A 20169-nucleotide genomic window follows, 5' to 3' on the forward strand; every position below is an offset into this window, starting at 1 on the left:
GTTAAAGGAGTCTGGGTGTTGAGTGCCTGTTGTGTAGTGGATGTACTCGGACGGTGAATTGACATGGTGAGACGAGAGATGGGAACATCCAAGCTCTTTGGGAAGTGGAATTCTGTTCTCATTGTTGCGAGGGTATGTGGCTCTTCTCAGAACGTGTGTGGTCATTCTGAAGATTGGGTGTCCATTAGTCATTCTGTTCAGGTAAATACCAAGAGTGTGCAGGTGTCTTGCAATGGTTAACAAATGAGTTCCAGAATGCTCCAGCGACTGTACATTCCCAGTAATACCAGAGTCTCTTTTTTTTCCCCCATTCCTTAGGCAATTTCAAGCTCCAGACACTAACTAAGCTGAAAGCTATAACTTCTCATATTTCCCCTAACGAGCTGGTAGGATATACAAACATCTTCCAACCAACAGGTAATTCTCATCACTTATATGTTATCCATATACATAAAATGTAATATGCTGAAATGCACATATTGGGAAATCCCACTGAGATTATGTTGATAGGCAGAGCGTGGTCAGTACCAAATTATGTGAGGTTGTCTTTAACAGTTCTCCAAGAGATAAGTATAGAGAATTTTAGCTGGTTGTTATTTACTTTGCCAACTAACTTCAACATTAAGGCTCAAATCCATTTGTCCCAGTGACTGATGTATTTTGGGACGTTTCAGCTAAAGACTTCAGCTGCTTGCAAAACAAGACTAGGAAGACCCGTTTTGGCACAGGTTAAAAAAAATTTGCTTCAGCTGTTTCACTAGAAGATAGCTCTTGGTGGCCTCGCCATGACTTGGTTTGGGGGGATTTGGAATTTTTTAACAGAAGAGCGTGCATTTTGTCATCTGTGAAAATTCACTCATGGGCTTCAGAGTTGTGCTCTTTTATCTTCTGCGGACCACAGTGAATTCTACTCCATCATGGCCTTGGTACACAACAACTCTAAGTGCTAGCTATTCTGCTTTCATTAAAATGTTTCTCTATGATAGGGTTCTGTGCTAGAAATGTTTTGAATCTGGCCTATAGGTTTATTAGAAGACTTGCCCCACCTAACTGAAGGAGATGAAGGACAAGTTGAATAGTAATACAAAGGGCAAAGTTTTCAAAATGAGGTACAGGCAATAAATGTATTTTCTAGAGTATATTGCTGAACTGTACAGGTCATTCGCACAGCCCCCTACTCTTGCATATTATACCCCGGACACTGAGGTGTGAGAGTAAATACAGTTTTCTTCAATCCATCCAACTCTCTCTTGCCTCTGTTCCATCATTCCTTCCTAGTAGAGACAAGATCGTCATGTTTAGATTGCCTGCTAGCCTTTCTGCCAAGCATCTAAATAAGTCGATTCCCCAGAAACAGTCTATGGGGACTTGTCATCTCTCAAGGTGTGATCTCTCTCATAACTGTGGTTAGTTTTGGGGAATGCTTGGTGTCATGTTGTTCAGGTAATACAGAGAGTTTGCAGGCGTCTTGCAAAAAAATTCTTCCAACTGTGTCACTGAAAGAGCTTCCTTGCCTTGATGATTTGATGTGGGGATTTGCGAAGGCATGTGCATTTTGCCATTCCTGTGAAATTGCGCCTAGGGCTCTAGTTGTGCCTCTCTTATCTTCCTGCAGGAACACCAGGATACACTCCATCGTGGCCTGGTACAACAACAACTCGTAAGTCTAGCTTATTCTGGCTTCACTAAGATCTTTCTCTCTGTATGGATTCATTTGGGTCATTGAGATCCAAGATCATCACACACTGTCCCCAAGAACTACACTTCTAGGTAAGCTTGTTTAGTAGATATTTAAATAATAAAGAAAGGGAAAGATTCTTCCAGTAGATTCTGAGGCACCACTTTGCCATATATATGCTCCTTGTAACTCAATGTTTTTAGTCCAAGATCATTCACCCAATTTGAATTGGCGTGTCGTACTGATGCATAGTCGATGCTATCTACCCCTCATTTACACGAGCAGAGGATCTGTCTCTTTGAGGTTCCCTGACCATTTGGGTAGTGTGACATTGCACTCCCAGAATGATGTGTTTTATGAAATATTCTAATGAGTGCTGAATAGAAGTAACTGGAATAAGCTTCATACAAAAGGTCTCTTGGTAAGGTATCATTACAAAGCTTATAATCTACTGAGTGTAGATTCTATTTCTATAAATGTATCATTTTTATGTCTGGAAAATAGAAATATGAAATAACTCTGAAGTCCTCTTGTAATATGCAAATCTGAGCCATTAATGGTAAGTTTAGAATCTTGATATAGGCTCCTCATCAACCAGGAAAATGACCAGTCAGATGGCTCTGTTTGCTTGGCAACACCTTCCTGTGATCAGGAAATGTTTTGGAAACTCTAAGCCTTGATATTTATAGTGGAATTGCCATCATGAGATGAATGAAAAAGACAGGTTGCAATAGTAATATGAAGTGGCAAAATTTCAAAAAGTTCGCGATACTGGCTTATAATGTTTCTCAGTACATTTTTGTTTGAATCTGTAACAGGTCCATTACAACACCCTACTCGAGCAAAATTGTTTCCCCCTACCGAACACTGAGATGTGGAGAAGATAAATATATTTCCAGTCAATCCAACGTCACTGAGACTTCGCTCATGACTTCCTCCCTAGTAGCATTGAACAAGACCTCACATTTAGAGTTCAGCGCTACTAAGCCTCTTCTGGTCCAAGAGAACTAAGTTAGCGTTCCACTGGAGACATTAAGGACTTTCCTGACTGTTAAATTAGTCCTTAACTTATTTTGAAAGGAAGTATCGGTATATGATAAGGAAGGAGACAAGAGAAAAATAGGGGTTAATATACTGTGGGTGAGCAAAGAGAACACATGCAGTGAGAAAAAAGAGATTTTTTTTAATTAATAGAAATGAATGAAAGAAGCAGTAGAATAATAATTCTGCTCAGTAAGCACACAAGTGTGCTTTAAAAAATTCCTTAGAAGCAGTATCATTGACTGAGCCGCTGCGGATTGTGGGTTCCTATAATGTTCCTGTGTTTCTACTGCAGCAGGCACTCCAGTGAGAACCACGCCCAGTAGGTAGTGCGCCGCCCTCTTGGAGCAAAAAGTAGTTACTGTGGAAGACTCGATCACAACTGACCACCAGATGTGTGACCTGATCGGACATTGATAGACATCCATAAAAAGTGGTCCATGCGAGTGCTACAGTGTCAGATGGACCCCGGTTGTCACATGTCGTTACCAAGAAGGAGGATTAACTAGATGGGGGTGCGGGGGTGATGCTAGAATTTCCTTGAATCTAGTTTTAGGGTTGAGGAATTGACGACTTGGTGTCAATTCATTTAGCAGATGTGGAAGTCGTCGTGTTGAAGTCTAATACGCAAGGATCCTGCTGGGACAGTGTGTGTGATGTCTTGGGATCTCAATGGACTGCAATGCTTGTTGTGCCGGCCAGCTGGATGTGAGTATGGTGTTGCAGCTAGAATGACAATGCACCTATTATGGTCATAGGGTCACTAGCGAAATTGTTACGTGGTGTCATGATCGATGTGGAATGCAGAGGATCGGAAACAGTTCGTACTGTGGACTGTCCTCATATAGGATGGCTGCATTTTCTCTAACGTCTGTGGTCTTCTTATAGGAGTGGTTCAATTTTTCCTGAGCCTTGACCATAATAGGCATTGGTCTTTGCTGCAACACCATATCCACATCCAAGCTGCCGGCACACAACATTTGCGTCATTGAGATCCCAAGAATCATCACACACTGTCCCCCAGGATCCTGCGTAATAGACTTCAACACGACCTTCACATCTGCTAAATGAATTGACCAGTCTCAATCCCAACCCTAAAATAGATTCAAGGAAATTATTATCAGCACATTAGTTAATTCTTTCCTTCTTGGTAACACTGTGACAACCGGGGTCAATCTGACCACATGTAGCACTGCATTGGACCACTTTTGTGGATTACATGTCCAGATAAAGTCACACATCTGGATCAGTATGACGTTGAATGCCACAGTAAAATAATAAATCTTGGTAAATCAAGGGCGAGACAGCGCTTACCACTTGGTGTCGTTCCCACGGGAGGAAACAGAGTGCTTGCTGCAATGAGACAAAGGAAGAATTAGAGAAGACATTTATGATAATGACAACGGATCCTGCTATTTTGCTATCGAGGGGATGAACATTAATTTGCAATAGAAATACCCAATGATTTGCAAGAGCAGAGGAACATCTAAACATGCTCTAAATTCCTGTACAACTTTAAAGCCTTCAAGACCACTCAGTGCTATTTCTTGTTCAGCCAATCGCTCAGACAAACAAGTTTATTTACATTTGCAGGAGTTAACGCTGCCTGCTTGTTATTTACAATGTCACCTGAAAGTAAGAACAGATGTTCGCATGGCACTGTTGTAGCCGGCGTCGCACGATATTTATGTGCCAGATGCGCTAAAGATTCATATGTCCCTTCATGCTTCAACAACCATTCAGAGGATATGCATCCATGCTGATGACAGGTTCTGCTTGATAACTGTTCAAAACAGTACAGACCAATGAACACTCATTTTCATCATCTGAGTCAGATGCCACCAGCAGATAAGATTGATTTTCATTTTTGGTGGTTCAGGTTCTGTAGATTCTGCATTGGAGTGTTGCTTTTTTAAGACTTCTGAAAGCATCTCCACACCTTGTCCCTCTCAGATTTTGGAAGGCACTTCAGATTCTTAAACCTTGGGTCGAGTACTGTATCTATCCTTAGAAATCTCACATTGGTACCTTCCTGCGTTTTGTGAAATCTGCAGTGAAAATATTCTTAAAATGAACAACATGCTGGGTCATCATCCGAGACTGCTATAACATGAAATATATGGCAGAATGGGGGTAAAACAGAGCAGGAGGCACTGAACTCCTTGGGGGAGAATCGTGTCACAAATTTAATTAACTCATTAATTTTTTAATGAGCATAATCAGCATGGAAGCAAGTCCTCTGGAATGGTGGACGAAGCATGAAGGGGCATACGAATATTTAGCATATCTGGCATATAAGTACCTTGCAGTGCTGGCTACAAAAGTGCCATGCAAATGCCTATTCTCACTTTCAGATGACATTGTAAATAAGAAGTGTGCAACATAACCTCCCATAAATGTAAACAAACTTGTTTGTCTTAGTGATTGGCTGAAAAAGAATTCGGACTGAGTGGACTTGTAGGCTCTAAAGTTTTACACCATTTTGTCTTTGGGTGCCGTTATGTAACAAAAAAAAAATCTACATTTGTAAATTGCAATTTCACGATAAAGAGATTGTACTACAGTACTTGGATGAGGTGGATTGAAAAGTACTATTTCTTTTGTTTACAAATATTTTCACTGTAAAAATGATCATCAAAAGTAAGAATATAAAGTGAGCATTGTACACTTTGTATTCTGTGTTGTAACTGAAGTCAATATATTTGAAAATGTAGAAAAACATCCAAAAATATTTAATACACAATAGAATAACAATTGAAATATAACAGTGAAATTAAAACTGTGATTAATCACCATTCATTTTTTAAATTGTGATTAATTTTTTTGAGTTAATTGCGTGAGTTAACTGATTAATTAATCAGCCCTAGTATATAGTCAAGGAATTTGTATTTGTTTGTTTCCTTTTTTTTGAACAATTATTATAGTTTAAAGGTGTCCTCTAAATTGTTCACCTATTTAATACTGGGTAATTTGATGAATGTCCCAAATGGTCAAGGAATCTCGCAGAGCCAGATCCCCTGATAGTGTACAATGGTGTAGATACATTGACTTGGATCAGTGACACCAATTCAAATGGGATGAGGAACTGGACTAAACATTATTACAGAGATCAGTATATTCAAAGTGGTGCCACAGAATCTACTGAAGAAACTCTTTCCTTTTTGTTATGTAGTATCAACTAAACAGGGGCTTATCTAGATGTGTAGTTCTTGTGAATTCCCATGCCCATAACTATAGTTTTGGGTACAACAGCTTTTTCCTGTATTACCTGAGGAGTACTTGTTACAGTACTTATTACAGTGTTAAATCTAACAGCTCCTTTGTTTAAATTCTTATTAGTAACAGCACAGCTTCTTGTATAGCAGTATTATATAAGTGCATTTAAACACTGAAGTACAGATTACCGAGATGTGCAGTTCAACATACAGAATCTATTCTGCCAGGTACTGAGCAGTCTGGCTTTGGTCCAGCAAAACATTTAAGAACAAGTAGTCTCACCAGCTGCAATGGCACTACTTATGGGCATGCATTTAAACCTGTGCTTAAGTGCTTTGCTGAATTAGAGCCAGATTGCTCAGCATCTAGCAGGATCAAGTCCGTAATTTACAAGGAAAAGTATAAATCTTGAGTTACCTGTTTCTGGAGGCGCTGTTAGTCCAGAACCTGTTGATGCAGAAATATCAGACACTTTAGACATGGGACATTCCTATTGGATTGGTCTTTCATTGAGGATGTCATGTTTCAAATCAACAGAGCAGAAGCATGAAACACTATGTTTACAAAAAAGTAATTATATTTATCATTAGGATAATCATTAGGTAATAAAATTCTGCTTCCTGTGACTGAAACTAAATCCCACTAAAGTTAATGGAGTAATATCCCTTGACCTTAAGGTATGTTGGACTGGGACCATACTAACCCAGCTGATAAAACTCCTGACCTACATACACCCTAGATGGTTCATGATATCACTCACCACTATAATCTACATCAACACCTAATGAACTTTCCTTTAAATTATGGTTTACATACTTAAAGTATATTTTAGCTAAGAATGTGACATATACTGAAAGAAAAAGTGTAAAGTAAAACATATTAAAATACAATCCTTAGTCTATTTTACAAACACAAAGCTGATTTGCTGAGTATCAAAGCTACAGATATTCAATAAAAGACGAAACATACCTGCACATATAACGCTAGCATCTCCATAAACACCACATGAATAGCGTGGGTGTTCATAAGAGCAAAACCACAAAAAGTCTTCAGAACCAGTGCAGCTCACATTAGCCATCCAAGGACTTGCCCAGCCTTCACCAAAATAGCTATTTCTCAGAGCAGCAACAGGCTCGCCACAGCCCAGTTGCCTGCACACAACTCGTGCATCATTCATGTCCCACAAATCACCACAAACTTTTACCCAGCCTCCAAAGTGAAGGATTTCAACACGACCTGCACAGTGGTTTGGACCATTTGCAAGTCCTAGCACCAGATCTGTGAAAGACACAAATCAATTAATTGCTAGACTATTTGTCCATTTTCACATGGAGATGTTTTAATACTTCTCAGTTATCAATTAAAATTTGTACCATATTGGCAAAGCAATGCCATGTATTGAGAAGCTAGTCATTCTCCTTTAGCTCCTGGCTGGCCATAGCCCTATCAAAGTTGACATGCTTGTCTCAGCAGAGAGGCCAACGACTCAGTGGTCAATTTGCCTCACACGAGAAGTCTCACCAAATGAGGAAGGTCACCCCGCATAGCCATGGCTTGTGCTGTGTGTTTTCTGTGAATGAATAGGAGACTTTGGGCTCCAATACTCTGAACTCTCTCTCCCAAGCATGAAACTCACTTCACATTTCCAGGGCTTCAATTTCAATTTCACTACAATCATAATTAAATTCACAGAGTATTGTCATTTTCCAAGCCACAACACAGAAATTTGTTAGCTAAATGTACAACATTGTAAATTAAAATCAGTACAAATGTAAACAATACCGTCTATAGACAGACTCACCATCACTCATTATTTGAACTGAAAAAAAGCACATAACACAAATTATATTAGTACAAAATACTTAGGCTTCTAGAAAGCTTTTTCTTTTTTCCAGTATAACTGCAGTAACTTGTCCAAAAAGCATAAATTTTTCCAACACACAATATTGTCTGGCACTAAGAACTTCATATGGGGTCCACACTGTGTGTGTCCCAAAATTCTGCTCATGGTGCTCCCTGTACCCCTACAGAAAGGGAGGTTTATGGCAAGGTGTCAGAAGGGCTGGCTGTTCTGTGATTACATTTTCTCCCATGAAGAGCTGCTGCCTCCAGGGTTACAGTAGCATATCAGACTTCCGTAGATATTCCCAGCCCCCTCCGAAACCCTTCTCTGGCATCAGTCCCTGTGAAAATTCTCTGGTCACTACAACTAAAGTTGATACATGGCTCCACATCACGGTGCTTCTTTAAGCACTCATCTTTCTATTGTAATCCAGGTGACAATACTTTGGTCCAAGCCAATACTAACTAAAGTGTCCAAGGAATGTTTCTGATATAGTGACCAATGTTTTACATCTGAGTCCAGATATATTACATCCACTGCCTTCTTCATTCGCTGCGTTCCTAAAAAACGCTGATCAGTTTTTTCTCCTATGATACAGTCTTCCAAAGCTCATGTTACTCACAGTTATTATTCATATGCTTAGTCTTCTGCAGTCAGAGAATCATAGAATATCAGGGTTGGAAGAGACCTCAGGAGGTCATCTAGTCCAACCCCCTGCTCAAAGCAGGACCAATCCCGATTCAATCATCCCAGCCAGAGCTTTTTCAAGCTGGGCATTAAAAACCTCTAAAGATGGAGATTCCACCACCTCCCCAGGTAACCCATTCCAGTGCTTCACCATCCTCCTAGTGAGGGAAATAATTTTTCCTAATACCCAGCCAAGATCTCCCTCACTGCAACTTGAAAACATTGCTCCTTGTTCTGTCACATCTGCCACCACTGAGAAAGCCTAGCTCCATCATCCAGTATTCGTGTTAGTGATTTCATTTAAGTGAATATGGTCATTAAACTGTAAAATTCTATTCTATATTTTCAGTAGGTGGGTACAATATAAAATAGATACAATATTAGTAAAACAAAGATAAAATGGGCTTACAAGTGGTGGTTGGCTCTGGCGTCGTAGTTGTAGTGGTCTCAGGTGTGGTTGTAGTAGTTTCAGAAGTGAGTATAGTGCTCTCTTTTGAGAAAACAAGACAAAGACAAAAATAGAGAATTTTTTAATAAGGACACAAGAATTGATTATTTTATTGCTTAATATGCACAAATGTTTGTATTACTACTGCGATATTTTGAATTACTTTCTTAGAAACCTTTTGTTTTTATGAGTATTGATGCAAAAAATGTTTTCTTCTTTCCTTTAGCACAAAATGACATGGGAATATAGTTTGGGAATTTTTGTACATTTTTGTTTTTATTCAGTATTTATTCTTTTTATTTACAATTGGGTAATTTGCTGAATGCCCCAAAAAGCCAAGGAAACACACAGGGCCAGTGCTTTGCTGCTGTAAATTGGTGTAGATCCTTTAGCTTGAGTGGAGTTATCCTCAGTTGATATAAATTGGTATGTGGCCTAAACATTATTTTAAATTGACATTTTAATAGATCCAAAGAGAGACCCCAGGATCCACTGTGCCAGAGACATCCCTTCAGTCAGAGAGAGCGTTGAGTCAACACCGTGCAAGTATTTTTTCATTTCATCATGTTATAATCATTCTTCCAATAGTCAGCAAAACAACAAGTCTTCTTCAACCATACCTTCATTTACATAACATACAAACAGTAGCAAAATAGCTAGATTAGCTACATCAGTTAATTCATCCAACTGTACAGCATAATATGGACTATTTTTCACTCTATGTATAATTGTAGTCTCTACATTATTTGACATGTCATTAATTCTTCGTGACAATATACTATTGGACAAAGTACATATCAATCCTTTTTGCAACCTTTTCTCCGAGCATGCAATGAACTACCTTTTTTATATATGGACCAAATCAAACTCTCTGCTATGGTATGGGTTTCTGATGCTTTTGCTACTCGGTAGTTCACACAGTATGATGCTTCAAGTGCATTTTCATTATCAGTATTGCTTTGGATATAAAATTGGTAATGTTACTTTTCTTCTCAGCTAACTTTCACTTGAAAAAAATCAACAGGCTTGTCGAGCTGTGCAGGATGCCTAGTTTCTAAATGGCATCAAAGTAGAGAAGGTTTGAGGCCGCTGTTTGCTAGACCAGTGTTTCCCAAACTTGGGATGCCACTTGTGTAGGGAAAGCCCCTGGCGGGCCGGGCCAGTTTGTTTAGTGGCCGTGGCCGCAGGTCTGGCCAATTGTGGCTCCCAGTGGCCGCAGTTCACTGCTCCAGGCCAATGGGAGCTGCTGGAAGCAGCAGCCAGTACATCTCTCAGCCCCTGCCACTTCCAGTGGCCAGTGGAAGCCAGGATCGGCCAGACTTGCGGACATGGCAGGTAAACACATCGGCCCGGCCCAGCCCACTAGGGGCTTTCCCTACCAAGTGGCGTCCCAAGTTTGGGAAACACTGTGCTAGACCATCACCACAAATCAGACACAGTGGTTTTGGATGTTCTTGATCACCAATGCATGTAAAGCCATATTTTATATCATCATCATTTTTTCTTCTCTTTTCTTTGTAAGTGACTTTCCAGGACCATCATGGTCTTTAAACTTAGATTTTCCACAGTGTGGACTTGAGGAAACACTAGCTCATTCTTGTGTCTTTACACTTCCCTTTTTCAGCCATTTACCCATTGAACTTGTGTACAAAAGTTGTAATAAAAATAACACAGAGAGAATGCTAACAACCAACAAACTAGAAAATGAAGATTTGCTCCCATCTCACTGAAGCAAAACAGCACTCCAGAGAGAATGACAATTACTGAGGCATCTTAACACTGCTACACTGGCTACAATGTGGTTCCGGCTAGTTTGGCGTGCAAACATCTTTATTTCTGCCACAAGGGCCATCCCTAGGGAGGTGCCCCGCGAGGGACAAATTAGCCTGGACCACTCCCACGTACAGCATGGCCCCTGCTTACTCTGCTCCTTATGCCACCCAACTTCACCAGTCTGCTAAGGACAGGGGTCTGAGCTGCCACCTGCGCACAAGGGTCCCAGCTGCTGCCCTGCCAGGGGCGGCTCTAGGTATTTTGCCGCCCCAAGCACAGCAGGCAGCTGCCTTTGGCGATTTGCCTGCGGGAGGTCCCCAGTCCCGCGGATTCGGTGGCATGCCTGCGGGAGGTCCACTGAAGCCACGGGAGCAGCGGACCCTCCACAGGCATGCCGCCGAAGGCAACCTGCCTGCTGCCCTCACGGCGACCGGAAGAGCACCCCCCGTGGCTTGCCACCCCAGGCACGTGCTTGGTGTGCTGGTGCCTGGAGCTGCCCCTGTGCCCTGCCCACCAAGGGGCTCAGGCTGCTGACCCCGCGCTGGAGTCTGGGCTGCCAGATCTGCACTCCATGGGGCTTGTGCTACTGGACCCCATTAACCAGGGCTCAGGCTGCCTGCTCAGTGTTCCACTGAGCTTGGGTTGCCGGTCCCCACTGACTGCCAGGGCTTGGGCTGCCGGCCCCAACTGCCCAGCCCCATGTTCCATGGGGCTCAGGCTGCCAGCCCCATGCTGACTGCTAGGGCTCAGGCTGCCTGTTCCCCTGCTGACCAGGGCTTGCTCAGTGCTCCATGAGGCTCGAGCTGTCTGCCCATAAATCAGGTCCCACCTGCTGCCTCCCATGCCCGGGGTCCTTTTGCCGCCATTAGGGAAATGGTGCATCTGATGAAGTGGGTATTCACCCATGAAAGCTCATGCTCCAAAACATCTGTTAGTCTATAAGGTGCCACAGGATTCTCTGCTGCTTTTAGTTAAAATGATGGGATTCAAGAGTTTGTTCAAGGCAAAGAGATGCCCTTTAGAAAATGGAACTATAGTCCCAGTGAAGCCAATAAAAAGGATCATAAACTATGGTACTCTGTGTGATCTATATAGGTTTTGGCCTCCAGAATATAGACTCCAATAAGTAAAGAAGAATATTACTGAAATAAGGGTGAGATGGGACTTACTAGATTCTGTTTCAGAGTAGCAGCCGTGTTAGTCTGTATCCGCAAAAAGAACAGGAGTACTTGTGTCACCTTATAGACTAACAAATTTATTTCAGCATAAGCTGTAGCCCACAAAAGCTTATGCTGAAATAAATTTGTGGCACCTAAGAGACTAACAAATTAATTTCAGCATAAGCTTTTGTGGGCTACAGCTTATGCTGAAATAAATTTGTTAGTTTCTAAGGTGACACGAGTACTCCTGTTCTTTTTACTAGATTCTGTGTGTGCTGCTGTGGTTACCATTCCTACTGAAGTAAAATAAAGGACATGGATTAATTAAGCCCATGACTCATCTGACCTAAGGAATCAACAAACCTAAATAATCAACTCCTTCAATTACCTTCAAGTCCCATTCAGTCAATCTTGTAGAACAAGATTTCCTGTCTCCTGACATCACAATAGTAACAGTGGTGGCAACAGCTATAAAAAGGTTTGGCATTTCTAGCACTCTGTAAAAAAGCAAACAACAACTTGGCAGAAAGGAAGAAGACTAGGGAGAGAGAAGGCTGGATAGATGAAAAGAGCTATGCTGGTCATAAGGAGAGATCATCAATATCGTTCATATTTTGTAATGATTTATAGCTTACAATCAAAAGTCTGGATTTGTAACCTAACTGTGCACATAGCTAGCCTATGAAGCCACTTAGTTTTGCCTTTCCTCCCTCATTGCTTGTTAAACCAACATGTTGCAACTTGTATTAGCTAATATTGTAAGCTCTTACAATACGTTTGACGCCACTATACAGATAAATAATAATTTTTAAAACATATGTGTCCACAAGGTGGTGCTAATTCTTTCAGATCCATGAAGGACATTAATTCAAAATAAACCATTGAACACAAGGTGATTTTCTTTTCACTGAGTATGAGTTTTTCTTGGAAAAATCAACTGACCATGGGACAATACCACTATCAATTCGGCCATTTCTCTCTCAAACATATTTAGAAATAACTCAAACAGCTATAATGTTAAGTCTAGTATAGTTTTTCTTGATGTCAAAGACTAGAAAAAAATAATTTCTAAAGACTTTGAACACATTGGCCAAACATATTCTTGACCCTTGGCCTCTTCTTGATCCTAGCTTTAAACTACATAATCAGTCTCTGCGCAAGGCCTGAGTCTAATCTCACAAAAGTGAGAAACAAGGTTCCATTGAAATCAATTGGTTTTATTGATCTAAAGTCAGTAAGTGAGATCAGAATCAGGCCTATTTTGTTTATAATGGGCCTGTCACCCTGGCATACTTCAGCTTGATCCAGCTAAACTACTGGTGGTAGCTAGGTCATTTGAAAAAGAAGCTACATTCAGTTTAAGTGATGAATATTGAATCATTCTATGGTAAACATTATAGTAAAATAACAATAGAATGTTGCTAGTACTATGAATTAGGCCTGGTCTACACTGGGGGTGGGGAGGAGGTTGATGTAAGATATGCAACGTCAGCTACAGAAATAGCGTAGCTGAAGTCGATGAATCTTATTTCGACTTACCTCCCATCCTCACGGTGTGGGATCAAAGGCCACAGCTCCCCTATCAACTCCGCTTCCACCTCTCGCCCTGGTGGACTTCCGGAGTTGACAAGAGCGCGTTCAGGGATCGATTTATCGCGTCTAGACGAGACGCGATAAATCAATCCCTGATAGATTGATCGCTACCCACCAATCTGGTGGGTAGTATGGACGTACCCTTAGACATAAAAAGTGGTTCCATGGTGGGGGTCCTAGACACACTGCTTCATCAACAAGTATACTGCTTTATTAGCAAGTAATGATTTTGCAGGAATCAAAATATTCAGTTTCCCCAGAAATGCATGTTAATGGGTGATCATTTTAACAGTAGTGGGAAAACCAATCAGCCCAGATTAGACAATTCTCATCTTTGACTGTGCTGGAATATTTGAACAAGGCAATAACTGAAGGGCTGCTGACTGCGAGATGTGGCCTTCAGTCTTGGGGACCATAGTCAGCTGACACACGTTAAACAAACTGCGCTGGGCTTGGGATAGAGAATCAGGGAGCCATAACTGGTTGTTGGTGCTCATCGTTTCTTCTTTTCTGCTCTGTTGGGTGGCTGGTGAGGGTGCGGGGTAAAGGAGCAATCTCTTGCTAAACGCTCTACTAGGTTTAGGCAAGATCAGTTGAGCTCCTGCTCTGCACTGAGGGTTGCACAGCCCCACAAGGAAACAAGCTACTCTCCTTTCTCATCTGCAGTGCAACAGGTGGCCAGCAGGACAGCTGCAGTATGAAAGGACAACCATGGCTCACCAAAGTGTTCTCAGCTCCCTCAGAGCTGCTCCTGGGTCTGTATTAGGGTGACCATGATTTTATAGGGACAGTCCTGATATTCGGGGCATTTTCTTATATAGGCACCTATTACCCCCCACCCCCACTCCCTGTTCTAATTTTTCATATTTGCTATCTGGACACCCTAGGCTGCAGGGAGTTGAGAGAAGAAGAAACTGGAAGAAGCTAGAAGAAGCAAGAATAGTCTGGGGGAAGAAAGTTTTAGAGAAGCACAGGAGGAAATAGAGAATGGGAAGAGAGAAACACAAACCGAGTAGAGAAAAGTGGCTAAGTCAAGACCTTCAAATACTTGGGACGCCAGCCACCTGTTTAACAAGGAGCACAGAGGTTGATCAGAACCCATGACTGGTATATTATGAAGGGTACTTTAAGTTAGTGAAGGAGGTAGACTTCAAAGTTGTTCTGAAGAAGTTGCCGTGCTGTAAGGTTACAATTAGGGTTCATACATATATCCTTACTCCCCTGTTATAATCATTCATAAATACACTGAATGGATAAACACAAGCTATCGCACACTCACCCTTCACAAATCTCATTTAACGAGGACCAGATGTGAACAGAAATAATGCTGCATTAATACTAGTTAAGAAAATCACCCACAGTTTCGAGGTACAAAAATCCAAATTATATAACATGAGCCTTACAGGCTTGTTTAGAATAGGTTGGTTTAACATTTTGAACAGGTTACCCAAACTATGACAAGATAACAAGAAAGAAGATCACTCACAAAGGGGAAGATGCCAGCATACTGGTTCATTCATCCCAAGTACACTCTGATAATTTCACAGTTCTAGCTTATTACATTTTGTTAAAATGTATTTAATAAAATATTAGCTAGGTAGTTCAATGGGCACCTAAACATATTACTTTTGCAGCACTTGACAATAAATATGGCTTTGAGCAAGAGAACCCACATTACTCCTTAATTCACACCATGAACACCAAGATTTGGAGACGTTAAATTGTTAACTTATAGGCTATTGATTGACTTGATTTAAATTGTGGCACAAGCCACTAACACAAAACACTAGGTGGTGGGAGCAAGGTTAATTTCACCATACTAAGCAGTTTATTTAAATGGTTCAAATAATAGTGACAATTAACTAGTTTGTTTGTCTCACATTTTTCAACAGAACAGAGCTGCGCTAGCCGATGTGGCCCTACGCTGACACTACCTTTAATCTTTGCACAAAGCTCCCATTGGCATGATTGGGAGTTCTAGATGTGGACCCAGTGAAAGTGAGCAGAACTTGTCCTTACATTTTTGTAAGAATGGTAGGCACTGTACCTGTGGTAGTCTGCAGAGCTCCAGAAATTGTCAGGAACATCCAAATGAAGATCATTGTGGCACCCATCTTGTGAGGGCTCCTGAGGAACGGAGCATTATAATTTATAGGCTCTGACTATGGAGGGGCGTGGCTCAACAGTCTGCTCTGCACCAACAGTAAATCAATACAAAGTGAATTCCAAAGGTGTTTTCATTTCAGTTACAAAGGAAGGTGTGTTTAATTTGTTCCACATTTCATTTTATTTTTAAAACCCGGTGGTCTCTGCCAGAAGATAATATTTAAACAATAGCATTTCACACTTCTTGAAGGAGAATTTTTGGCACAAATTATCCCACATAAGTTTGACTCGTGTATGAATCAAAAGTTACCTTTGGTGTCTCTAGAGTGGATCCAGGTGCTTTATTCTTCCCAGCTACTGCTGGTGGCAAGAAAGGGGGAGAATCTTTGAGACTGTAGGAAGTGGTGGGGTGGCCATTCCCCAGGAACGAATTTTTCATGGTGTTTGAAGGGTCAATCAGTTGTCTGCAGTACATAATTCAGGAATATGATTGAGTCACAGCATCACATAAATATTTGGCAGTAGTTTATTTAATATTTTATTAGTGTCTTATTGACTTGTGACATTTGGGGGTTCTCCCAGGCCAGTAACAGTTTCGATCAGTGTTTGCCTTATAATCATGGGTATCTTGTGGCTCTGCAGCTTTGATCCAGAGCTCTGACCCAGCAACCTGCTAGCAGCCCATTAGCCTCGCACTGGCTTTGCCCAACTTGGTTAATCTTTGCAGGCTGAACTTAAAATCTTCCAGCCCCAAATTCACCCCAAAATCATCCTACAGCAGGGATCAGTCCCTCTCTCTGGACCTTCACAGAGAAAGTATTAAGTTCGCTGCCTCTACAGAGGCAGTAAAACACTCTGTTGGTATATAGGCTTGTTTGTCAGCCTGAGATAGAATTTTGGGTTTGACCTTTTGATACTCTTACACTAATATGCGTGCACAAAGAGACTGGGTGTGTTGCTTCTGCCTAGCCAGATGGGTTTGTTAGTATAATGGTAACAGATCAGAACAGTTAAAATGTTGCAGGATGTGGTGGGCGTGTAATACATGAGCATACTGTGGAAGGCTGCCTAGATCTTCTCTCAGGCAAAGTCAAGCAAACAGGTGGGAGGAGCAAAGGGAGTTGAGGGGAAGGTACAAAACACTAAAAGAACAAAGAAACGCCTGTCCCTAACCGTGGCACAATCTCACTCCTTACCCCTCCCATGGAGCCAGACCTGCCACCAGGAATTCTGGGCCCCAGGGCAGAACAGTCAATGGCTGCACTGCTGGGTGTGCTCCTCCAGCACAGACAGGGCTTCCACATTCCTGCCCAGCTGCCTTTGCTGCTACCAGTACCACCCCACGCACACCTGGGAACACAGCTGCCGACTTCCAGATTTCCCGGGGGGTGCTCGAACCCCCACTCATCCTAGGCCCCTTTCCCCAATGCCACAGCCTTGCCCCATCCCACCTCTTCCAACCCCTGTTCCACCCCCCCTTCCCCGAGAGCACCCCATATACAACTGGTGCCTCCCCCTAGTGGGAGGGGGCATGATCAAAAGGGCAGGTTTCATGTCCCCCCCACCCCACCCTACCCCCGTGTCCATCCCATGGCCACTGCACTCTCCACACTCCATGTTACTTGTGCAGGGGGGCTCTTTGTCCTCCCACTGCACCACCCCCCAGCACATTTTGCCTCTCTCCCTGGCAGGCAGCAGTTCAGGTGGGGAGCAGGAGGGAGCCACTTTTAATGTTGGTCCCTACAGGTTGCTGCTGTGCAGCCCTGCCTGGCAGCTGCCTGAGAGAGCCTAGCTGGGAGGAGGTGGCTTCCACTCCCTGCCCAGCTTGGTAGGCGGGGACCCCAGCACCCGAGCCAGGAACAGAAGTCAGCACCCCAGCCAGGCTCTCTCAGGCAATGGCCAAACAGGGCTGCAGAGCAGCGTCTCAGTGGATGGAAGGGACTGGTCCCACCCCTTCCATTCTTGGCATCTGGTCTGTGCATCACCCAGGCCAGCTCCATCTCTTCCCACCCCCTGCTCTGCCCCCTCCCCCCAGTGCCTCAGGCCAAATAGCTGACGGCAGTGGGCAGGAGGCACTGGCAGGGACAGGGACAAACTGATCAGGATGCTGTATGGGGGGGTAGGAGAGGTCCGCTGGGTGATTTAAAAGGGCCCGGGGCTCCTGGCCACCACTACTGCACAAGCAGCAGCAGCCAGGGGCCTCGGGCCCTTTTAAATTGACTGGGCCTCTGGGCAATTGCCCCCTTTGCTGCCCCCTACCCCGTCAGCAGACTTGAATGGGGTACAAAAGAGGTGAGATGAAGACCACAGACCCAAAATGGAACATGACCATAAGATGTTGCCATGAAAGCTAATGGCATTTTGGGCTGTATGAGTAGGGGCATTGCCAGCAGATCAAAGGATGTGATCATTCCCCTCTATTCGACTTTGGTGAGGCCTCATCTGGAGTACTGTGTCCAGTTTTGGGCCCCACACTACAAGAAGGATGTGGAAAAATTGGAAAGAGTCCAGCAGAGGGCAACAAAAATGATTATGGGGCTGGAGCCCATGACTTATGAGAAGAGGCTGAGGGAACTGGGATTGTTTAGTCTGCAGAAGAGAAGAATGAAGGGTGGGGGGTTGATAGCTGCTTTTAACTCCCTGAAAGGGGGTTCCAAAGAGGGTAGGTTCAAGAGGTTGGATCTAAACTGTTCTCAGTGGGTACCAGATGACAGGATCAGGGGTAATGCTCAAGTTGCACTGGGGAGGTTTAGGTGGATATTAGAAAAACTTTCACTAGGAGGGTGAATGTCTCGTCTCAGGAACATATATCTACTTAAGATTGAAACTGGAATGGGTAATCTAGGGAGTGGTGGAATCTCCTTCCTTAGAGGTTTTTAAGGGTCAGACTTTGACAAAACCCTGCGGAATTGGTCCTGCTTTGAGAAGGGAGTTGGACTAGATGACCTCTTGAGGTCTCTTCCAACTCTGATATTCTATGATTCTATGTAAGGAGTGGGACTGTGGTCATGCATTGCAAGTATATTTGAGCCTGCTAAGGAGGAGGAGATGGGAATAGAGACACAGGCAATGCTCTGCAGTGTCAGAGGTGGGAAGGGGAATACAGGGTAAATGCTCTGCAGCGTCAGAGCTAGGAATGGGGACTAACCCCAATAAACATCACATTGCCTGGACTTCAGACTTCTGGTCTTCTGCTTTCTGTCTGTGTGACAAGAACCAGGGAAGGGAAAGCCCTCTAACACACTCCAACCTGTTAGCTGTCTATAAGCACACGCTTCGCTCATCTTACATAGCACTGATGTTTTATAATGAAAGCAAAATAAATTTATTAACTGAAGAACAAGGACTAAGTGATATCAAGTAAAAGAGCTAAGGGTAGAAATTGTTACAAGCAAATCAAAGTGAAAATATGCTTCTAAAAGACTAAATCTTAACCAGCAAGATGCTGGTTCGAGATGATTTCTCTCAGTCTCCTTTCCAGCTTTTTTCTGGTCAGGACCCATCACAGAGATCAAATCGTTGGTTCCTTTGTCTTCTAAGGTAAAAGATACAGGAAATCTCTCTCTCGCTCTGTTCCTCATATCCCCAAAAGGACTGTCTGTGTCTGACAAGTCAGGAAGGCTTCCAGGGGTTTCAGTCTGGGGTGCAGGAACCATGTTAATTCTCTGTCTCTTGAGTTCAGGATCAGGATAACCACTGCTGGCTTAGCGCCATGGCATTATTTACTGCTAATATGTAAATTGAGGAAAACCCACATTCTTTTGTTTAGGACAGACTTGTTTAGCCCCTTTACCTAGATTAGACTGTCTGGTCTTAAACATGGGTTAGTAACATCATAGAGAGGGAATTCATAACTTCACATATAACATTTAACACACGTATTTTACAATGATATTAATATTCAGAATGTTATTAGTTTTTATATGACTACCTACACAATACCTTTGGGATAAATACCATGACAAGAGTGTTGGGTGTAGTGAGTCAGATGGTTCTAATGATCAATCACACTCTGATTAGCAAAGCAAAAACAACCCAGAGGACAGTTCTTCTCTCAAACTCTTAAAACTATTATGAATAGCAATTAAATTAATAAAAATCCATTCACAAATGGTTCAAACAGAAAAAAGGGCTAAATTGGTCGGGTAATTTATTCATAGTCCATAATTCTACCAACTCTTTTCTTCAGCTCACACCTCAAAGTGTTTGCAATTTCTTTCTCATGGATTAGTTTTAGGAGAATTCCATTGTCAGACAAATCCGTCATTGTCAGTGCGAATAAATAAAAAAATATAATGAAAGATTAATGTGGGCACTTACTGTACTAAATATGCTTTCTCCCTTCCAAGCCATGGTGTCTCCTGTAATATCTGAATAGATTTTCATGCGCACTTTCTTTGCTTTGGCTTTTTCTAATAACCATGAGGTTTTTTCTTTCACTGTACTGAAAAAGAAATTCCACAAAGTTTTGAAAAAAAAACCCTCTGCTGAAATCTCTGTTCTGTCAACATTCCCTGATGTTAAATTCAATTGATTATTATTACTAACTTTTTTCTAGTCACAGTGTTTTCAGTGGAGTTCATGTGGGAATTATTTAAAGGGCACATAATGTTAACCAGATTTA

The 20169-nt window shown here is 42.3% G+C and overlaps 1 protein-coding gene across 1 annotated transcript in view; it reads right to left on the reverse strand.

Annotated features, from left to right (window-relative positions):
- LOC116839330 (scavenger receptor cysteine-rich domain-containing protein DMBT1-like) overlaps positions 1-19812 on the reverse strand; it is a 29678-nt gene extending 9866 nt beyond the window's left edge. The window contains exons 1-6 of the mRNA XM_075072679.1: positions 19719-19812; positions 8875-8955; positions 7737-7754; positions 6905-7213; positions 6696-6785; positions 6353-6382 (exon numbers count right to left, since the gene is read on the reverse strand). Of these exons, the coding sequence (XP_074928780.1) occupies positions 6353-6382; positions 6696-6785; positions 6905-7213; positions 7737-7754; positions 8875-8955; positions 19719-19812 (622 nt within the window). The remainder of the gene's footprint in view (positions 1-6352; positions 6383-6695; positions 6786-6904; positions 7214-7736; positions 7755-8874; positions 8956-19718) is intronic.
- Between the last annotated feature and the right edge of the window lie 357 nt (positions 19813-20169).

This window comes from Chelonoidis abingdonii, chromosome 15 (genome assembly GCF_003597395.2).
Source record: "Chelonoidis abingdonii isolate Lonesome George chromosome 15, CheloAbing_2.0, whole genome shotgun sequence".
Lineage (NCBI taxonomy): Eukaryota > Metazoa > Chordata > Testudines > Testudinidae > Chelonoidis > Chelonoidis abingdonii.